Here is a 14,740-nt window from a genome sequence, read left to right on the forward strand (position 1 = left end):
CCACTTGTGCCCTGTTCCTGGCACTGGGACTGTACTTTGTAGTGTTGGTTTGCCCAATATATTCTCTTATCTTCCCTTATAACCGGTTTCCATAAAATACTAAAGGGCATAACAGTGTGTCCATTTGGGCATGCACCCATCTGTCAGCTTGCTCTCTTCCTTTCTAAATCATTAATTGGACTCCTGACCTCTTTAGAGTATTTTACAGGTTTTGACTTGGCTTCAGAGATTTTAAGTTTACCGTCTGGAATTGAAGCCCTCTTCAACTGCCTGTTCTGCCATCTGATCTATCAGCTTATTTTCTGTTTCCTGTACAGTGTTACATTTCTGATGTCCTTTACAACATATAATAGCCATCGATAGATTTACATCAGGCTGTTTTCCTTGTGTGTGAGCAATCCTTGCTCTTTTCAGATGGTACTATGAGCGTGTGGCACCCAAACGCATATTTAGCATCTGTCCGTATGATTAAAGCTCTTGTCAAGGCAGTTATTTCATGCTTCTGAGGGGAAGTCCCCACAGCTGGTGGTTGTGCTTCGGTCACCTGGTCAGTAGCAGTTACTGCATGTCCTGCCTTACAGTCTCCTTGTCTCATAAAACTGCGGCTGCTGGTAAACCAGGCGTCTTCTGCATCTTCTAAGGGTTCGTCCTTCAAGTTCGACTGACCGGCTGGAATGTGCAGCTTCAGTTGATTCAAAGCAGTCATGTAATCCTGGTTCTCCGGGAGTTCCACTAAGGAAAGATACTGGGTTGACAATATTAGTCACAATTATTTCTACATCACCCTACTCTACCAGGATGGCCTGGTATTTCAGGAATCTTTGGGGTGAGAACCAATGAACCGATGTCCCCCTTTTTGTCACCAATACGGTAAACAATGTATGAGATATTAAAACTGGTATCCTTTGGCCCAGTGTAGATTTATGGGCTTCTTGAATATTGAGCACTAGTGCAGCCACTGTCCTCAGGCACCCTGGCCATCCCTTACTCACTTCAAGCTGTTTGAGGTTTACCATCAGTCCGTAGCTGTGTATCCATGGTCAGCACCCTCCTGTCATTCCTGGGAACGTATGGAGTTCCTTGACAGTTTGCAGCTCAGGGGTTTAGCAGATGGCTTCTTTCTTGGCAGTCCTTAAGGTTCAAAGTCCAGCTGTAATTTCTGAGTTATTTCTGCTTTCTGTAAACCAAGAAACTCAGCAAACTCTCAGTCTATTATACACAGCCCTTTTGTTGCTGTGGCATCCACATGCTCCAGTAAAGTTCCACCCTAGGATGGAGGATCCCAGGTCTCACGCTCACGAGTTGACCGGTTCTCAGATATCATTAAGCTGTTCTCACAACCCTGGGTAACACTGTCCAGGTTAACTGAGTCTAAGTTTTTTTTTCAAGTGTTGGTTGCTTTGAAGGGCTGCCTTCATAGGGCGGAGGGAGGGAGAGGGAGAGGGAGGGAGCTTTGAACAGTGCGGGCAGTCAGGAGCACGTCGCGTTTCTGCCTGCTGTGTTGGCGCTGCCGTAAGTCTTTGGGTCCCCAGGAGGCTCTCCCTGGGGGTGTCCCGATTCGAAGGCAGGATTCAATCCCACCACAGCCCGTCCATGGCAGGCAAACGCTTTTCTCATCTTCTCTTGGGACTCAGCAGTGCCAGGGGTTTCATAGCGCGCGTGTTGCAGTGACTGGCAGCCTCCGTGTGTTTTTCTGTTGCATACAGGATCCCATGGTGGAGCCGCGTTAGAAGCACACGTTGGTGTCTTGTGGCAGGAGCAAGGGCAGTGGAAGCGCTGCCCAGGGCAGGGCGGTGGTGACTGCCATGAGAGCGGAGGTCTGATGCCATCTGCGAGGGATGGGATTTGCATCCGGTGGCTTTTCCATTGCAGAATGTCCAGCAGCAGAGCGTGAGTGGCCGTGAAATGAAGCTGGGCCCCAGGAGAGCAGTCTTGAGCTGCATCACGAGCTTCGTGCGTGGCCAGCGCAAGGTAGGTGTGCCTTACTGTAAGCGTGCGCTGAAGCAGTGTTGGTTAAGTACAGCTCACTCCTCTGTCTGCAACAGATGGGCTTTCTGCGCGCTTTATTGCTGTGGCCGTAGAATTCCCTCTTTCTTACCATCTGATCTGTAAAGGCTTTTGTGTGGGAAGGGTTTGAGGAATGAGGGAGTAGAAATTGCTTTAGTCACGAGTCATCTGGAAAGGTTTCACAGAAACAGCGACATTTGCAGAAGGAACGTATTGGCATTGGCTGTTGTGCAAAATACTCACTGGGATAGAGAGGAGGGAGTACCTGCAGAAGATCGTTCTCTTCTTGTTTTGAGGAAGCCGGGGAGGGCTCAGATTGCAGCTTAAGCAATGTTCTTTTGTCACACTCTGTGTCTTGTGTTGCGTTCCCCAGAGTTTCATCTCTGCTTTCGATTCCAGTTCTCCTGACAGGTTAGGCTTGAATTCAGCATAATATCTGCTTCTCCCTGGGTTCAGGTTCTTTGGGTCTCCTGCCTGCTTTTCTTCCTTTTCTTAATGGAGAGTGGAGTTTCTACCACAGAGCAAAGTTTCGTGATTAACAGAAACAAATATGGAACATATTAGATGAATACAGCTCTGCATTTTTTTCTTCCTCCGGCTAGCAAGGGACTCCTGTGCTCTCATTAATATCATCAGTGAGTAGATGCTGCCTTCTGCTGGAGCCTAAAATGCTTTCCATAGTTGAGTGGTTGGAAACATAGGGTTTTAACTTAAAATTGTTTGTGCAGGATGAAGGTTGGGAACACAATTAGAATACAGTTACACACTGCTCTATCCCCAGAACTTTCCAGCATTTTTCTTAACACAGCTTACAGTTCATTTCAAAACAAACTAACAAAGATGAACTTGGGTTAGCGTAGCCCATTTTAAATGATCCTTCTGTGTCTTTTCCAGGCTGGTAGCAGAATGGAGACTTTCCTGAGGCGCTGAGGAACAGACACAAGCTTCTTTTGAAGGCTTCAATGAAATTCTGCCGCAGCAGTATCTGCGGTCCTTTGATGCTAAGGAGCTGGAGGTAAAAGATTCTTTGACTATTGTCAGATCCAGGCTGCTACACGTAATACTTGAATTTCAGTCAGTGTCTGAAGAGCAGAGTTCATTAAGGCTGGTGGTTCTGTTTTCAGGATGTGTGAGAGAAGCCTTATGTATCAGGTAGTATTTGGTTACTGTGTTGTTCTTCACTTTCTTCTTTGCAACCAACTTAGACACATTTCTAATGTTAAGATTCTGCCAGCATAAATTTTTTGGTTGACAGTGTTTTTGTAGTCCTTGACAATGTGATTTGCGTGTGTCTAAAGAGTGAGTGACTGGAAAGCAAGGGAGATAAGAACCAAATATCAGCGGATGGTCAAATTACAGAGTGGAGCATGTTTTAGCTGCTTTTGGTCTCTCCAAGTTATGCTCTACAGCAAAACATCGTATTTCTAGCACAGAATGGTACGGTTAGGTAAAGACAAAGTACATTGTTAGTTTGAATGTCTAAATACAAAGATTTTAATGACTGGTTTTTCTCTTTTGTGGCCTCTCCACATTTTCTTTGTGAGCGGATGTTATTATTTGCTGTGAAAGTTTGAGAGTTTAATATTAACCCCATCACAGGGCCTGAGAGTAACGATGCCTCTTTTTACCCCCTTACAGCAGGCAGCCTCTGTGAGAGCAGTGGAGCAGCAGCTGTCTTCGCTATGGCTGCTGAACTGCATTTCTGGCCACCTGAGATCCCTGAGCCCATGCTAATGGAGAACATGCTGCGCCACGGACTCTTCTACGGAGCCGTTTTGCAGTTTGTGTGTGTGCTGGCCATCATGCTGCCAGTTTCCAAGTCCCCAGAGGCAGTAAGTGGTGCTCTCATGGGCTGAGAGAAAGGCACAGGCAACTGGCTTGGGGGGAGCTGTCAAATTCAAGATATGAAATACTAAAATATTGATGCTACAGATAATGCTCAGTTTGCATTTTTGTTAGAGTCTGTGACAACAAGTATAATGTCACTGAAGAAATGGCTTTTTTGGGCATTAAAAGACAAAACGCAATCTTTTGATTTGCATGAAGCAGTAAAAACAACACCGAATCGATTTTCTTTATCTTTTGACAGCGTCTCTGGGTCTTTAATGTCCCTTCCCACCCAAACCATTCCGCAATTCTATATTTCCACAATGTAAATGTGAAAATATCTGCCATGGTCTCCTGCTGCTCTACATGACTGGGAAGCCTCAGCCACAGGGACAGCGTCCATAGGAAGCCCAGGGGGAGCCTGGTCCTTGTGGTGGAACAGATCTGCCCAGCGGGACACGCTCCCAGTAATTCTTCCGCAGCAGCCTGGCACTCACCCACTAAGGGGTGCCACAAGCACCCACTCTATGCATCCCTGCTGCACAGGAGGAGCAGCCCGTGAGGAGGCCCAGCCTGCAGCCTGGGGATGTGAGGTCACTATGCCCTGCCGCATAGCTGCCTTGTCACAATGAGGTCACAATGCCCAGCTGCGTGCCTTAGGAGTTCTGTGCCCCAGTAGCAGCACTCGTCGTGGCTGTAGCGGTGGTGGTAGCAGCATGGCACGAGTTCTGGGGGCCTCGGCCCCCACCTGCCTTGCCTTCCTCCTCGTACTGATAGCCATGTGTTGTCAGGAGGCTTGTGCTGCTCCGTGGCGAGCAGCAGAAGCAGGTGGGTGGGCAGAGTTGGGTAAAAAATGAGCAGAACTGAGGGTGAGAAGCCCAGGTTCTGGTTGCAGTGGCTCTGTGCCGTGTTGCCCTAGGGCTGCCTTCGATGGGGGGTGTGTTGGAGAGGGGAGACAGGCAGCACCACAGGAGCTGGGCAAGGGCATGAGGAAGCCCTGTGCTCCCACGGCTCTGCCGCTGGATGGCTGGAGCATGCTCTTCATCCTGGGGGTGTCCTAGGGGAGAACTCGTAAGATGTGTGCTGGGAAAAGCATGAGCATTTCTGCTCCAGCTGCCTGATGCTCCCCATAGAAAAATCCCGTTTCCCAACAGAGACCCCCAGCTGTAGCCCAGATGGGTTCAGGCACCTTTTCTTTGTATGCTCTTCCACATGGTCCCAGAGGGGTGCTGCATGTGGCCAGGAGGGAGCATTTGTAAAGCTGCTGAGTGCCAGGCTCCAGGTCACCGTGGCACCTCTATAGCTTTGGCAATCACGGCCTGAGTCTCCCATCCCGTTACCTGGCCCCTTCCTTGTCACTAAGGGAGAGGAAGATCACAACATGCAATGGGAACATCCCTCTTCTGTTCTTTATTCTAGATGATGACATTGGTACTGCTCCAGACGACTGGATGGAGACTGCTTTTGTGCCTCAGAGGAAACTCCGAGGTAAGTTGTAAGTGTCTGTTTCTTCGGAGGTAGAAAAATTAGTGCTGTAATAGCTTATTTGGGTACATAAGGACCTCCAAAGGTCTTTCAAGTCTCTTTGTGCTCTGAAGGTCATACACAGATCAGTCATGAGTATTTCTTTACTTGGAGAATTGTCACATTTCAGTGGGAAGGCAGCCCTTGCCAGTCTTTGCTCCTATTCCTTTGCTGTTTGGGCCATGTCATTCCCTGACCTGCAGCCAGTCCTCACATGTCACTGCAGGAAAAAAAAACAAAGCAGACCCCTGTGCGCAGTGGAAGCTCTCCTCACCTGTGTCTGATCACTCTTGTGCCTGCAGGCCCCTTTGATGCTTTTCCAAAGCAAAGTCGTGTCCCTGAGCCTGGGGTGGATGCCAGAGGTAAGTCACCAGTCTTCATCTCATGATCTTTGCTCATATTTGGCTGTGGAAGTTCAGGGGGGGGTTCATCTTTTCACTGCCTGGTGATTTCTTCCCCATGATAAGCTTGGGTAGTCACTGTTTCTTGGGTGCTGCATGCTCCCAGCATCCCGTTGACTTTGTCTCCGTACATCAGAGATCTCCCCACTAAGAAAAACTTGAGGGGCCAAATGTTCTTCTGTGCCTTCTCTGAAGATTGTTTTACGTGGCCTGGAGAGAGTATCTGGAAAGCTGCTGAGTGCCAGCCAACTGTCCACCTGGCCTCTCTGCAGCTTTGCAACTTTTGACCCAGGTCTGGGTGCCATGTCATCACCTGAGCCCCTTCCAGTCACTGCCGGTCCCTAAGGAAGAGAGAAATCACAGCATACCATGGCACCCAAACAGCAGCACCCTGGCACATGAGTGGCAGGCCTGGCTGCCCCCAGGCATCAACACCAGGAGATGTTTCTCATCGATGCTGTGCCTATAAGCAATGCCTTGCCAAAGCCTCAGCACAACCCAGCCTGTGAGCCTCAGGGCAATCCCACAGGAAAGGGCCTTTAGATCTTGCCCTTCCTCTTCCACCCCCTTCCCTTCTCCAGGCAGTTCTGCACACGGCTCCTTTTTGGACTGTCACGGTACCACTGCAGGCACCCAACAACTATTTGCCAGATGCTTCTGTGTGTCAGGGAGAGGAGAGTGCTGTGGAGCAGTGCTGTCATTCCAGTCTAAACAGGTGTCTGACAGGAGCTGCTCTGTCTGTGTTTGTTGACAGCTCCTAGTGGAGTTGAATGGCATCCAGTTTCCCAGCTGAGCTCCAGGACAGAAGCCCCAGCGATTCGAATGGGTACGTCATGAGATTTTAGTTCCTTTGAGAGATGCCAGCTCACAGTCCTAATGTCAGCCAGGCATGTCTGCAGGTGTGAGTGAGAATGCACACCTGTGTGTGTGTGTCCTGCCCTCGCACAATGCCCTGGTCCCATTCAGTGATGCTGTTATGCGTTTATGTATGTTGTAGTGTGTGGTGAAAAGTTCTCATTCTTTGGTTGCGGAAGTGCCTCCAGGGAAGGCCGTGCTAAATCCTTAGTTGTGCTGGAACCCCACAGGCATCCCAGGGGTGGCTGTTGTCGTTACTGGCTGCACTGAAAAGACCATTCAGTTTAATACCTTGTTTGTCTGAAAGTTATCTTAATGCTTTCTGTTTAGGTCCTGAGAAACAGAAAGAGGCCCTGGAAAGAGGAAAATATTTGAAGACACTGCCCTCTCTGCTAATGAAAATCAAGAAAGACAAAGCACGTGGTAGGTGTATTTCCGTCTGTTCCCTGAAAGACTTGTGAAACTGAATTTCTAGAAATACATGTGGAGAAACTGTACCATCTTCCTGATGAGAAGCAGTTACTTACAGTCCCACTCCCTTACCTCCTTTCTAAAGAGACAGGTGGAGCACCTATGCGCTGGATTGCATTTCAAAACGGCAGAGTTCGCACACTGACTGTCCCCCTGAGAGTAAAAGAGGCCATGCAGACAACAACTGTCACTCCAGGTAAGGGCCGCTCATAGTGGCTTTGTGGTTAGAGGTTGCTCCCCTCCCACTGCAGCCAGTTCCCAGGGACTTAGGAACTTTGTCCTGTTGGGAACTAGGCCACCAGAACCACATTCAGTAGATAAGGAGAGGAAACAGGACCCTCCATAGTACCTCCTGTGCACAGACCCCGCATTCCAGAGCTTGCTGTGCTTCCCCTGAGCCACCAGGCACAACAGCAGCCCGGAGCGGGATCCTTCCTGTGGTTGTTCTTGTCCATGTCACTCAAAGCAGCAGCTGGTGAAACAGATCCACATTGTTTTTCCAGGTGCGGATGGTGAGGAACATGCAAATGCCGCAGTAGATAATTTTATCAAGAAGTACTGCCTGGGATTCGGTGCGGTTATCTTCGTTACCACGCCGATGGCAATGTTTTCATGCTATCGTCTTATCAAGCAACGGAGGCAGATAAACCAGTGAGTTCTTGTTCACCTCCAACCCCATCCTGCCCCCCTCTTTACTATAGGGCTCCTGTGAGCCAGGAGGCATTTCTAGGTAAAGCAGCATAGAGAAGCCAGTTAGTTGTTGCCTAACACTGTCTGAGATTGATGCTGTCAGATGTTTTAACTGGCTGAGCCATTCCTGCTGCATGTTCTTACTGCTGGGCCTGAGACAGGCCGGGAGCTGAGGGTGGCTCTACCATGCACTGTGAGGAAGGAGAGCAGGGGGTTCTCCTGTGCCCTCAGCATGTTTCTTTCTCTACAGGCGCCTTGCTGCAGCTGCTGCAGACGAGAATACTGCCTGCAGGAAGTGGTACTTGGAAAGATGGCTTGCTCACCTCAACGAACAGCTTCCTTGCCTCAAGGCGCTGGACAGAAAGACAGGGCACCAACAACAACCAGCCCAGCAGCCGCAGAGCACCACCAGAGCGGCCCCTGCCAGGCCTGACGGCTGTCGGGCTCAACTGCCCCCACTGCGGCCCCTGTAGCCCACCAGCCCAGGCTCCGTGGCCCCCAGGAAGTACATCAGGCCCAGCAGCCCCTATCCACCCTGGGCATCAACACCTCTTTCAGGGGACAGGAGGGACCCACCTGGTTTGGAAGCTTGCAGTCATCGGCTGGCACCCAAACAGCAGCACCCTGGCAGATGAGTGGCAGGCCCAGCTGCCCCCAGGCATCAACACCACCCTCCTGTCCCCCACCACCATCCTTCAGGGGTTGGCAGTGGCTCCCTCAGAGCATCACCTGGGGGCAGCCACCGCCTGGGGGAAGCTTGAGAGGCCCGTCAGCCCCCAGCACCATCTCTGCCCTCACCCTCCCCTCCACCATCCATTAGGGGATGGAAGAGACCACAGCAGAGTATAGACCTGGGGACATCATCCAACAGACGGACGACCATTGTCTGGGACAAGCCAACTGGCCCAGCAGTCCCCTGCACCCCCCAGGAACTGTCACCAACCTCCCACTTCCCTCCACCATCCTTCAGGAGGTTGGAGCAGCCCCCGCAGGGTGTCAGTTTGAGGGCATCATCCGACACCCAGAAAACTACAGCCAGGGGAAAGCATACCAGGCCCCACAGCTCCCAGCCCCCCACAGCACCAACTCTGCCCTCCCGCTCCTCTCCACCATCCTTCAGGATGTGGGAGTGCCCCCCCCCCCACGGGGTCAGCTTGGGGGCATCATGCAACACCTGTAAAACCTCTGCCTGGAAGAAGTATGACAGGCCCAGCAGCCCCAAGATCCCCCCAGCACCACCTCTCTCTTCATGCTCCTCTCCACCATTGGTCAGGGGGTGGGAGCATCATCACTGGTCAACACAACAGGGGGTTTTTTCTTTAACATCCTTATTCCACCTTCTGTACTGAGTATAGCTTTTCTATAAAAAATCTCAGCACCACACATGATCATATTCAAAACATCTATAACTATACGGAATATAGATATTGTAAATTAATTCAATAAAATTCAACAACAAAACAAAATAACCAAGAAGCTGCTTCCTTCAAAAGACAGAGTATTCTGACGAGGAGAAAACAGCAATACTAACATCACGTCATGGCATTGCCATCAGGGCTCAAGCTAAGGCAGCCAGCTGACCAGGGCAGAACTTGTGTTAGACGCTGCTCAGTGACAACACCCAGAACAAAGTAGCAAGGATGTGAAGTGCAGGAGACTACTTGCGCTTATCACATTCTGTCTGCTGTAACAGCACTACTCAAAGATTTCTAATCAGGCCAAGATCTTTGTGAAGCAGCAGTTTGTTCATTACTGCCATCATGGCCGCACACCCCTACTGACTGTTGGGCAGGGCTGCAGTGGGGAATGCCCTCCACACGCAGTCCTGGGCAGGCAAGGGCTGTCGGTGCACAGTGCCACACGCTCCTTGCCATCTGCACACACGTGGGCTGGCTTTGCACTGCCAGGCACATCGTGTCGCCTGGGCACTGCAGGCCCTCGCTTGGTGGTATGCAGAGACAGCGGGGCCAACAGATGAAGTAATCTGTGTTGTATGCAATACTTGTATGACTTGGGAGCTGACAATCCTTGTGGGTCTCTGTCCTGCTCCAATTTATAGGAAGGAGAGGAGGTCCATACATGTATGCCTGGGCATGGTTCAAATGTTGGAGGATGGACGCTATTACGATTTAGGGTGATTAGGAAGGGAAGGCGGGCAATAGAAAAGATAGGAAATAGAATCAAGGAGTCTTCATAGGAAGCAAGAGGGAGAGAGAGTCACCACCATGGATCTGGCGTGTTTTGTAGTTCAGTCATTGATCTTCAGTAGTGGTGGGTCATCAGGAGTTGTTGTTCCGCTAACGATGACTGTGACCACGGCAACAGTTTCCAATGATAGTATAAACTTACAAATAAGTCCAACGTGGTTCAGTCAGCTCTCCTTGGTGTGACAGCTCAAATCCAAAATGGTTGAGTCAGCTCTCCTTGGAATGGCAGCTTCTGGCTCTGGGATCTCATCTTCTGGGCCTTGCCAGCAGACAAGAGGGAGCAGGGATGCCCACCTGCTTCCTGTTCTTCACAGGACACGATGGTATCATTCCCCAGTTTTCCCATACCAAGCTGGAGCCAGATCTTCTGCCAGTAAACACTTCTGAGCACCCTCTTCTGGAGGTGAACAGCTCTGGAGGAAGGTGCTTTCAAATGTCCACAAAGTGATGTTGATTGTCACACAGTAGCACCCATCACTTGCCTCCTCCATAAATCAGTTACAGTCTTGTTGGTGAACCTGAAGACAAAAGGTCAGCGCGCTGGGACAAACAGCCACACACCAGTATCACAGAATCACAGAATGACCCGGGTTGGAAGGGACCTCAAGGATCATGAAGAACCAACCCCCCTGCCTGGCAGGGCTACCAAACATACACCTTTAGTAGATCAGGTTGCCCAGGGCCCTGTCCAGCCTGGCCCTGAACACCTCCAAGGACGGGGCACCCACAACCTCCCTGGGCAGCCTGTTCCAGGGCCTAACCACTCTCCTAGTAAACAACCTTTCCCCCTAATATCCAACCTAAATCTTCCCTCTTTCAACTTAAATCAGTTTCCCCTTGTCCTGCTATTACCAGCCCCCTCCTCATCCTATGTGGAACACCAGTGCCAGCAGTGCGGCCGCCATTTTAGAACCCTCACCACGTCACCTTGGTCACCGCTGCCGTGCGCAACGCAGTCGCCTCTGACAGTTGTGGCAGTTAACAGCCATGTCAGCTGCAAAGAGGGCGAGGGTGGAAGTTTCCCCTGTTTCATGCGGGAGGATGGAGCTGGGGGCCCTAGGACTGAGAAGGAGAAGGGGGCCCACCATGACCACCAGGCAGAGGAGGGGTAAGAGAGCCCAGTTCCATCGCGCCTGCACCAGCCTGGTGAAGAGCAGCCATGTGCAGCCCATGGAGGTGGATCCACCTCCAGAGGCATAGCTGCCTTGTCACAATGAGGTCACAATGCCCAGCTGCGTGCCTTAGGAGTTCTGTGCCCCAGTTGCAGCACTCATTGTGGCTGTAGCGGTGGTGGTAGCAGCATGGCACGAGTTCTGGGGGCCTCGGCCCCCACCTGCCTTGCCTTCCTCCTCGTACTGATAGCCATGTGTTGTCAGGAGGCTTGTGCTGCTCCGTGGCGAGCAGCAGAAGCAGGTGGGTGGGCAGAGTTGGGTAAAAAATGAGCAGAACTGAGGCTGAGAAGCCCAGGTTCTGGTTGCAGTGGCTCTCTGCCGTGTTGCCCTAGGGCTGCCTTCGATGGGGGGTGTGTTGGAGAGGGGAGACAGGCAGCACCACAGGAGCTGGGCAAGGGCATGAGGAAGCCCTGTGCTCCCACGGCTCTGCCGCTGGATGGCTGGAGCATGCTCTTCATCCTGGGGGTGTCCTAGGGGAGAACTCGTAAGATGTGTGCTGGGAAAAGCATGAGCATTTCTGCTCCAGCTGCCTGATGCTCCCCATAGAAAAATCCCGGTTCCCAACAGAGACCCCCAGCTGTAGCCCAGTGTGTTTCAGGCACCTTTTCTTTGTATGCTCTTCCACGCGGTCCCGGAGGGGTGCTGCACGTGGCCAGGAGGGAGCATTTGTAAAGCTGCTGAGTGCCAGGCTCCAGGTCACCGTGGCACCTCTATAGCTTTGGCAATCACGGCCTGAGTCTCCCATCCCGTTACCTGGCCCCTTCCTTGTCACTAAGGGAGAGGAAGATCACAACAAGATCACCTTGGTCACCGCTGCCATGCGCAACGCAGTTGCCTCTGACAGTTGTGGCAGTTAACAGCCATGTCAGCTGCAAAGAGGGCGAGGGTGGAAGTTTCCCCTGTTTCATGCGGGAGGATGGAGCTGGGGGCCCTAGGACTGAGAAGGAGGAGGGGGCCCGCCATGACCACCAGGCAGAGGAGGGGTAAGAGAGCCCAGTTCCATCGCGCCTGCACCAGCCTGGTGACGAGCAACCATGTGGAGCCCATGGAGGTGGATCCACCTCCAGAGGAGCCCATGGAGGTGGATCCACCTCCAGAGGAGCCCATGGAGGTGAATCCACCTCCAGAGGAGCCCATGGAGGTGGATGCGCCCGCAGCATAGCTGGCCTGGCACCACACCACCGTGCCAGGCCCCGCGTTGGCACCATTGCAGCTCCACCGTGGCTGGTCCAGGCACTGAGCTCCTTACCCGCTGCTCGGCCCCTGCCCCCGGCATTAGCTGGGTGGCATTTTTTGTAACATCTGCTCCTCCTTTGGGCTTCTTCTGCAGCCACGTCCTGTGGGCCCCCAGTCCCATCTTTACCCAGTTATTCTTGTTGTTTTTTTTGGTTAAGTTTAGTTTTAGAGTTAGGTGTAGGTTGTTGTCCATGTTTTCGAGTTAGGCATAAGTTTTTGTTCATGTTTTACTGTTAGGAGTAGGCTTAGGAGTAGGTTTAGTGTTAGGAGTTGTTGTTTTCCTGTTCGGAGTAGGTTCCTGTTCTTGCTGTAGTGTTAGGAGCAGATTGTTGTTCCCATAGTAGAGTTAGGCATAGGTTACTGTTGGTACTGTAGGGTTAGGCGTGGGTTCCTACCAGCAGTTGGCAGCAAACAGCGCTCGCTCGGTAAGCACACGTCTGCTTTCTCCCCCGGAGCTGTGAATGTGACTGCCATGAGAGCAGAGGTCTGATGCCATCTGCGAGGGATGGGATTTGCATCCGGTGGCTTTTCCATTGCAGAATGTCCAGCAGCAGAGTGTGAGTGGCCGTGAAATGAAGCTGGGCCTCAGGAGAGCAGTCTGGAGCTGCGTCACGAACATCCTGCATGACCAGCGCAAGGTAGGTGTGCCTTACTGTAAGCGTGCGCTGAAGCAGTTTTGGTTAAGCACGGCTCACTCCTCTGTCTGCAACAGATGGGCTTTCTGCGCGCTTTATTGCTGTGGCCATAGAATTCCCTCTTTCTTACCATCTGATCTGTGAAGGCTTTTGTGTGGGAAGGGTTTGAGGAATGAGGGAGTAGAAATTGCTTTAGTCACGAGACATCTGGAAAGGTTTCACAGAAACGGCGACATTTGCAGTTCCGTATTTGCAATATTTGCAATACGTTCCGTATTGGCATTGGCTGTTGTGCAAAATACTCATTGGGATAGAGAGGAGGGAGTACCTGCAGAAGATCGTTCTCTTCTTGTTTTGAGGAAGCCAGGGAGGGCTCAGATTGCAGCTTAAGCAGTGTTAAGCAGCAAGAAGGAAGTATTGGTTCTTTTCAGAGACAGCCTTGGCTCTTCCGCTGCTGCCAGTGGGGAACATCAGCAGAGAGCATCTCTAAAGCAGAGAGAAGCACATGCATGAGAATGAAAGAAAATTACATAGATTATTCTATGTAGTATTTGAATGAAGAGGTGAGAAAGAAGATGGCAGTGTCAAGCATGAGCTGATGAGAAGGATTAATTCTCATTCAGTAATATAAAAATGCAGCAGACACTGATGATGCTGTTGGATCAGGGAGCAATGGAAGAGCTGCATAATTTGATAGTCAGGCTTGATTTGCCATTTGAAAGTTAGGTGGAAGATACTACTTTACTCCAGAAAGGATGTAATACAGAAGACTATAAGGCTACAACTCTTCTAAAGTCTGGAAACTAGAGAAGCAACTTGGAATTAGAATTTGATCTTACAATTCAGGATCTAGGGAACTGAACCGTGCATGTTCCTCTTTTTATGTTTTAATAAAAAGAGGAAATATTTAATAAAAATAAAAGTTTTGTTAATTATCTATAAAATATATTTTTTATGCAGTCCAAGACAGTTGCGCTTCACTCAGCATGGCCCAGGCAAGCCAAAAGGTTGGACACCTACGAAAGATGCATGATGGGAATGAAACAGACCAAAAATGAACATTCAAAACAATCCAGTAGTCCAAGTAAAAGAGAAAAATAAACCAACAGTATTTGTATGGTTGGCAGTGATTCAACAAAATAGAGAAAGCTGCCTGAGCAAGAAATCAGAGCAAATAAACTCATTGGGATTACCTTATTTCTTGCATATCAAATACAGGTCACTGCGAAAGTAATTTCATCTCTTTACAAAACACAAACAGAAGGGTTGGGGAATGGTTAGAATATACTCTGAAATGTTTACTCCAGACTGGAACACTTCAAACAGTAGATAAACATTCATGGATATTAGAATTCCCCCCAAATGTATTTGGCTTATTTTTCTAAGTTTATTAATTTAAAGCTGAATTCACACAAGTGAGGGAAAGCATCTTTCTTCCACACAGAGGAATTGGCACCATCTTCTCTCCAAAGAAAATTCTTTAAAAAGATCCAAAAATTAAGTATACACAAATGTATATTCAATACGTTTGATTTAATACACAAATGTGTATTCATGCTCTTCTCTCCCCCGGATTTCTGCTAAGTACACCAGTCACGTGAAAAAAGCAAGCCAGGCCATCCTGAACAAGTACAGTTATTACTGCACAATGGGTAAATAGCAATCAGTCCCAGAGATACTGTTCCTATACAGGGGAGGCAAGACAAAAATAAATA

General features: G+C 50.1%; 1 protein-coding gene and 1 long non-coding RNA gene across 3 annotated transcripts; both read left to right on the top strand.

Annotated features, from left to right (window-relative positions):
• Positions 1 to 1,355: 1,355 nt before the first annotated feature.
• Positions 1,356 to 13,494, top strand: LOC146757591 (uncharacterized). Of its 2 annotated transcripts, none has more exons than XR_014936117.1 (3): positions 1,356 to 1,971; positions 2,902 to 3,022; positions 3,646 to 3,757. It is a non-coding gene; the product is annotated as an uncharacterized LOC146757591 (long non-coding RNA). The 2 variants fall into 2 exon arrangements; XR_014936116.1 differs by lacking the exon at positions 3,646 to 3,757 and adding an exon at positions 12,930 to 13,494 and having other exon boundaries at positions 1,357 to 1,971.
• LOC146757592 (uncharacterized) lies at positions 5,119 to 9,549 on the top strand. The gene is made up of 7 exons (XM_085520734.1): positions 5,119 to 5,322; positions 5,661 to 5,720; positions 6,514 to 6,585; positions 6,945 to 7,037; positions 7,171 to 7,281; positions 7,589 to 7,736; positions 8,026 to 9,549. The coding sequence occupies exons 1-7, from the start codon at positions 5,286 to 5,288 to the stop codon at positions 8,246 to 8,248; spliced, it is 744 nt and encodes a 247-aa protein (XP_085376860.1). The 5' UTR covers positions 5,119 to 5,285; the 3' UTR covers positions 8,249 to 9,549.
• Positions 13,495 to 14,740: the final 1,246 nt, after the last annotated feature.

This window comes from Coturnix japonica, chromosome 20 (assembly GCF_054131305.1).
Source record: "Coturnix japonica strain WE chromosome 20, WE-NBRP24, whole genome shotgun sequence".
In the NCBI taxonomy this organism is placed as follows: domain Eukaryota; kingdom Metazoa; phylum Chordata; class Aves; order Galliformes; family Phasianidae; genus Coturnix; species Coturnix japonica.

Coding starts and splice junctions, on each gene's coding strand:
- LOC146757592 (XM_085520734.1), top strand. CDS start 5,286: ATGGAGACTGCTTTTGTGCCTCAGAGGAAACTCCGAG. Junction 5,323..5,660: donor GCCTCAGAGGAAACTCCGAG/GTAAGTTGTAAG, acceptor TTGTGCCTGCAG/GCCCCTTTGATGCTTTTCCA. Junction 6,586..6,944: donor AGCCCCAGCGATTCGAATGG/GTACGTCATGAG, acceptor CTTTCTGTTTAG/GTCCTGAGAAACAGAAAGAG.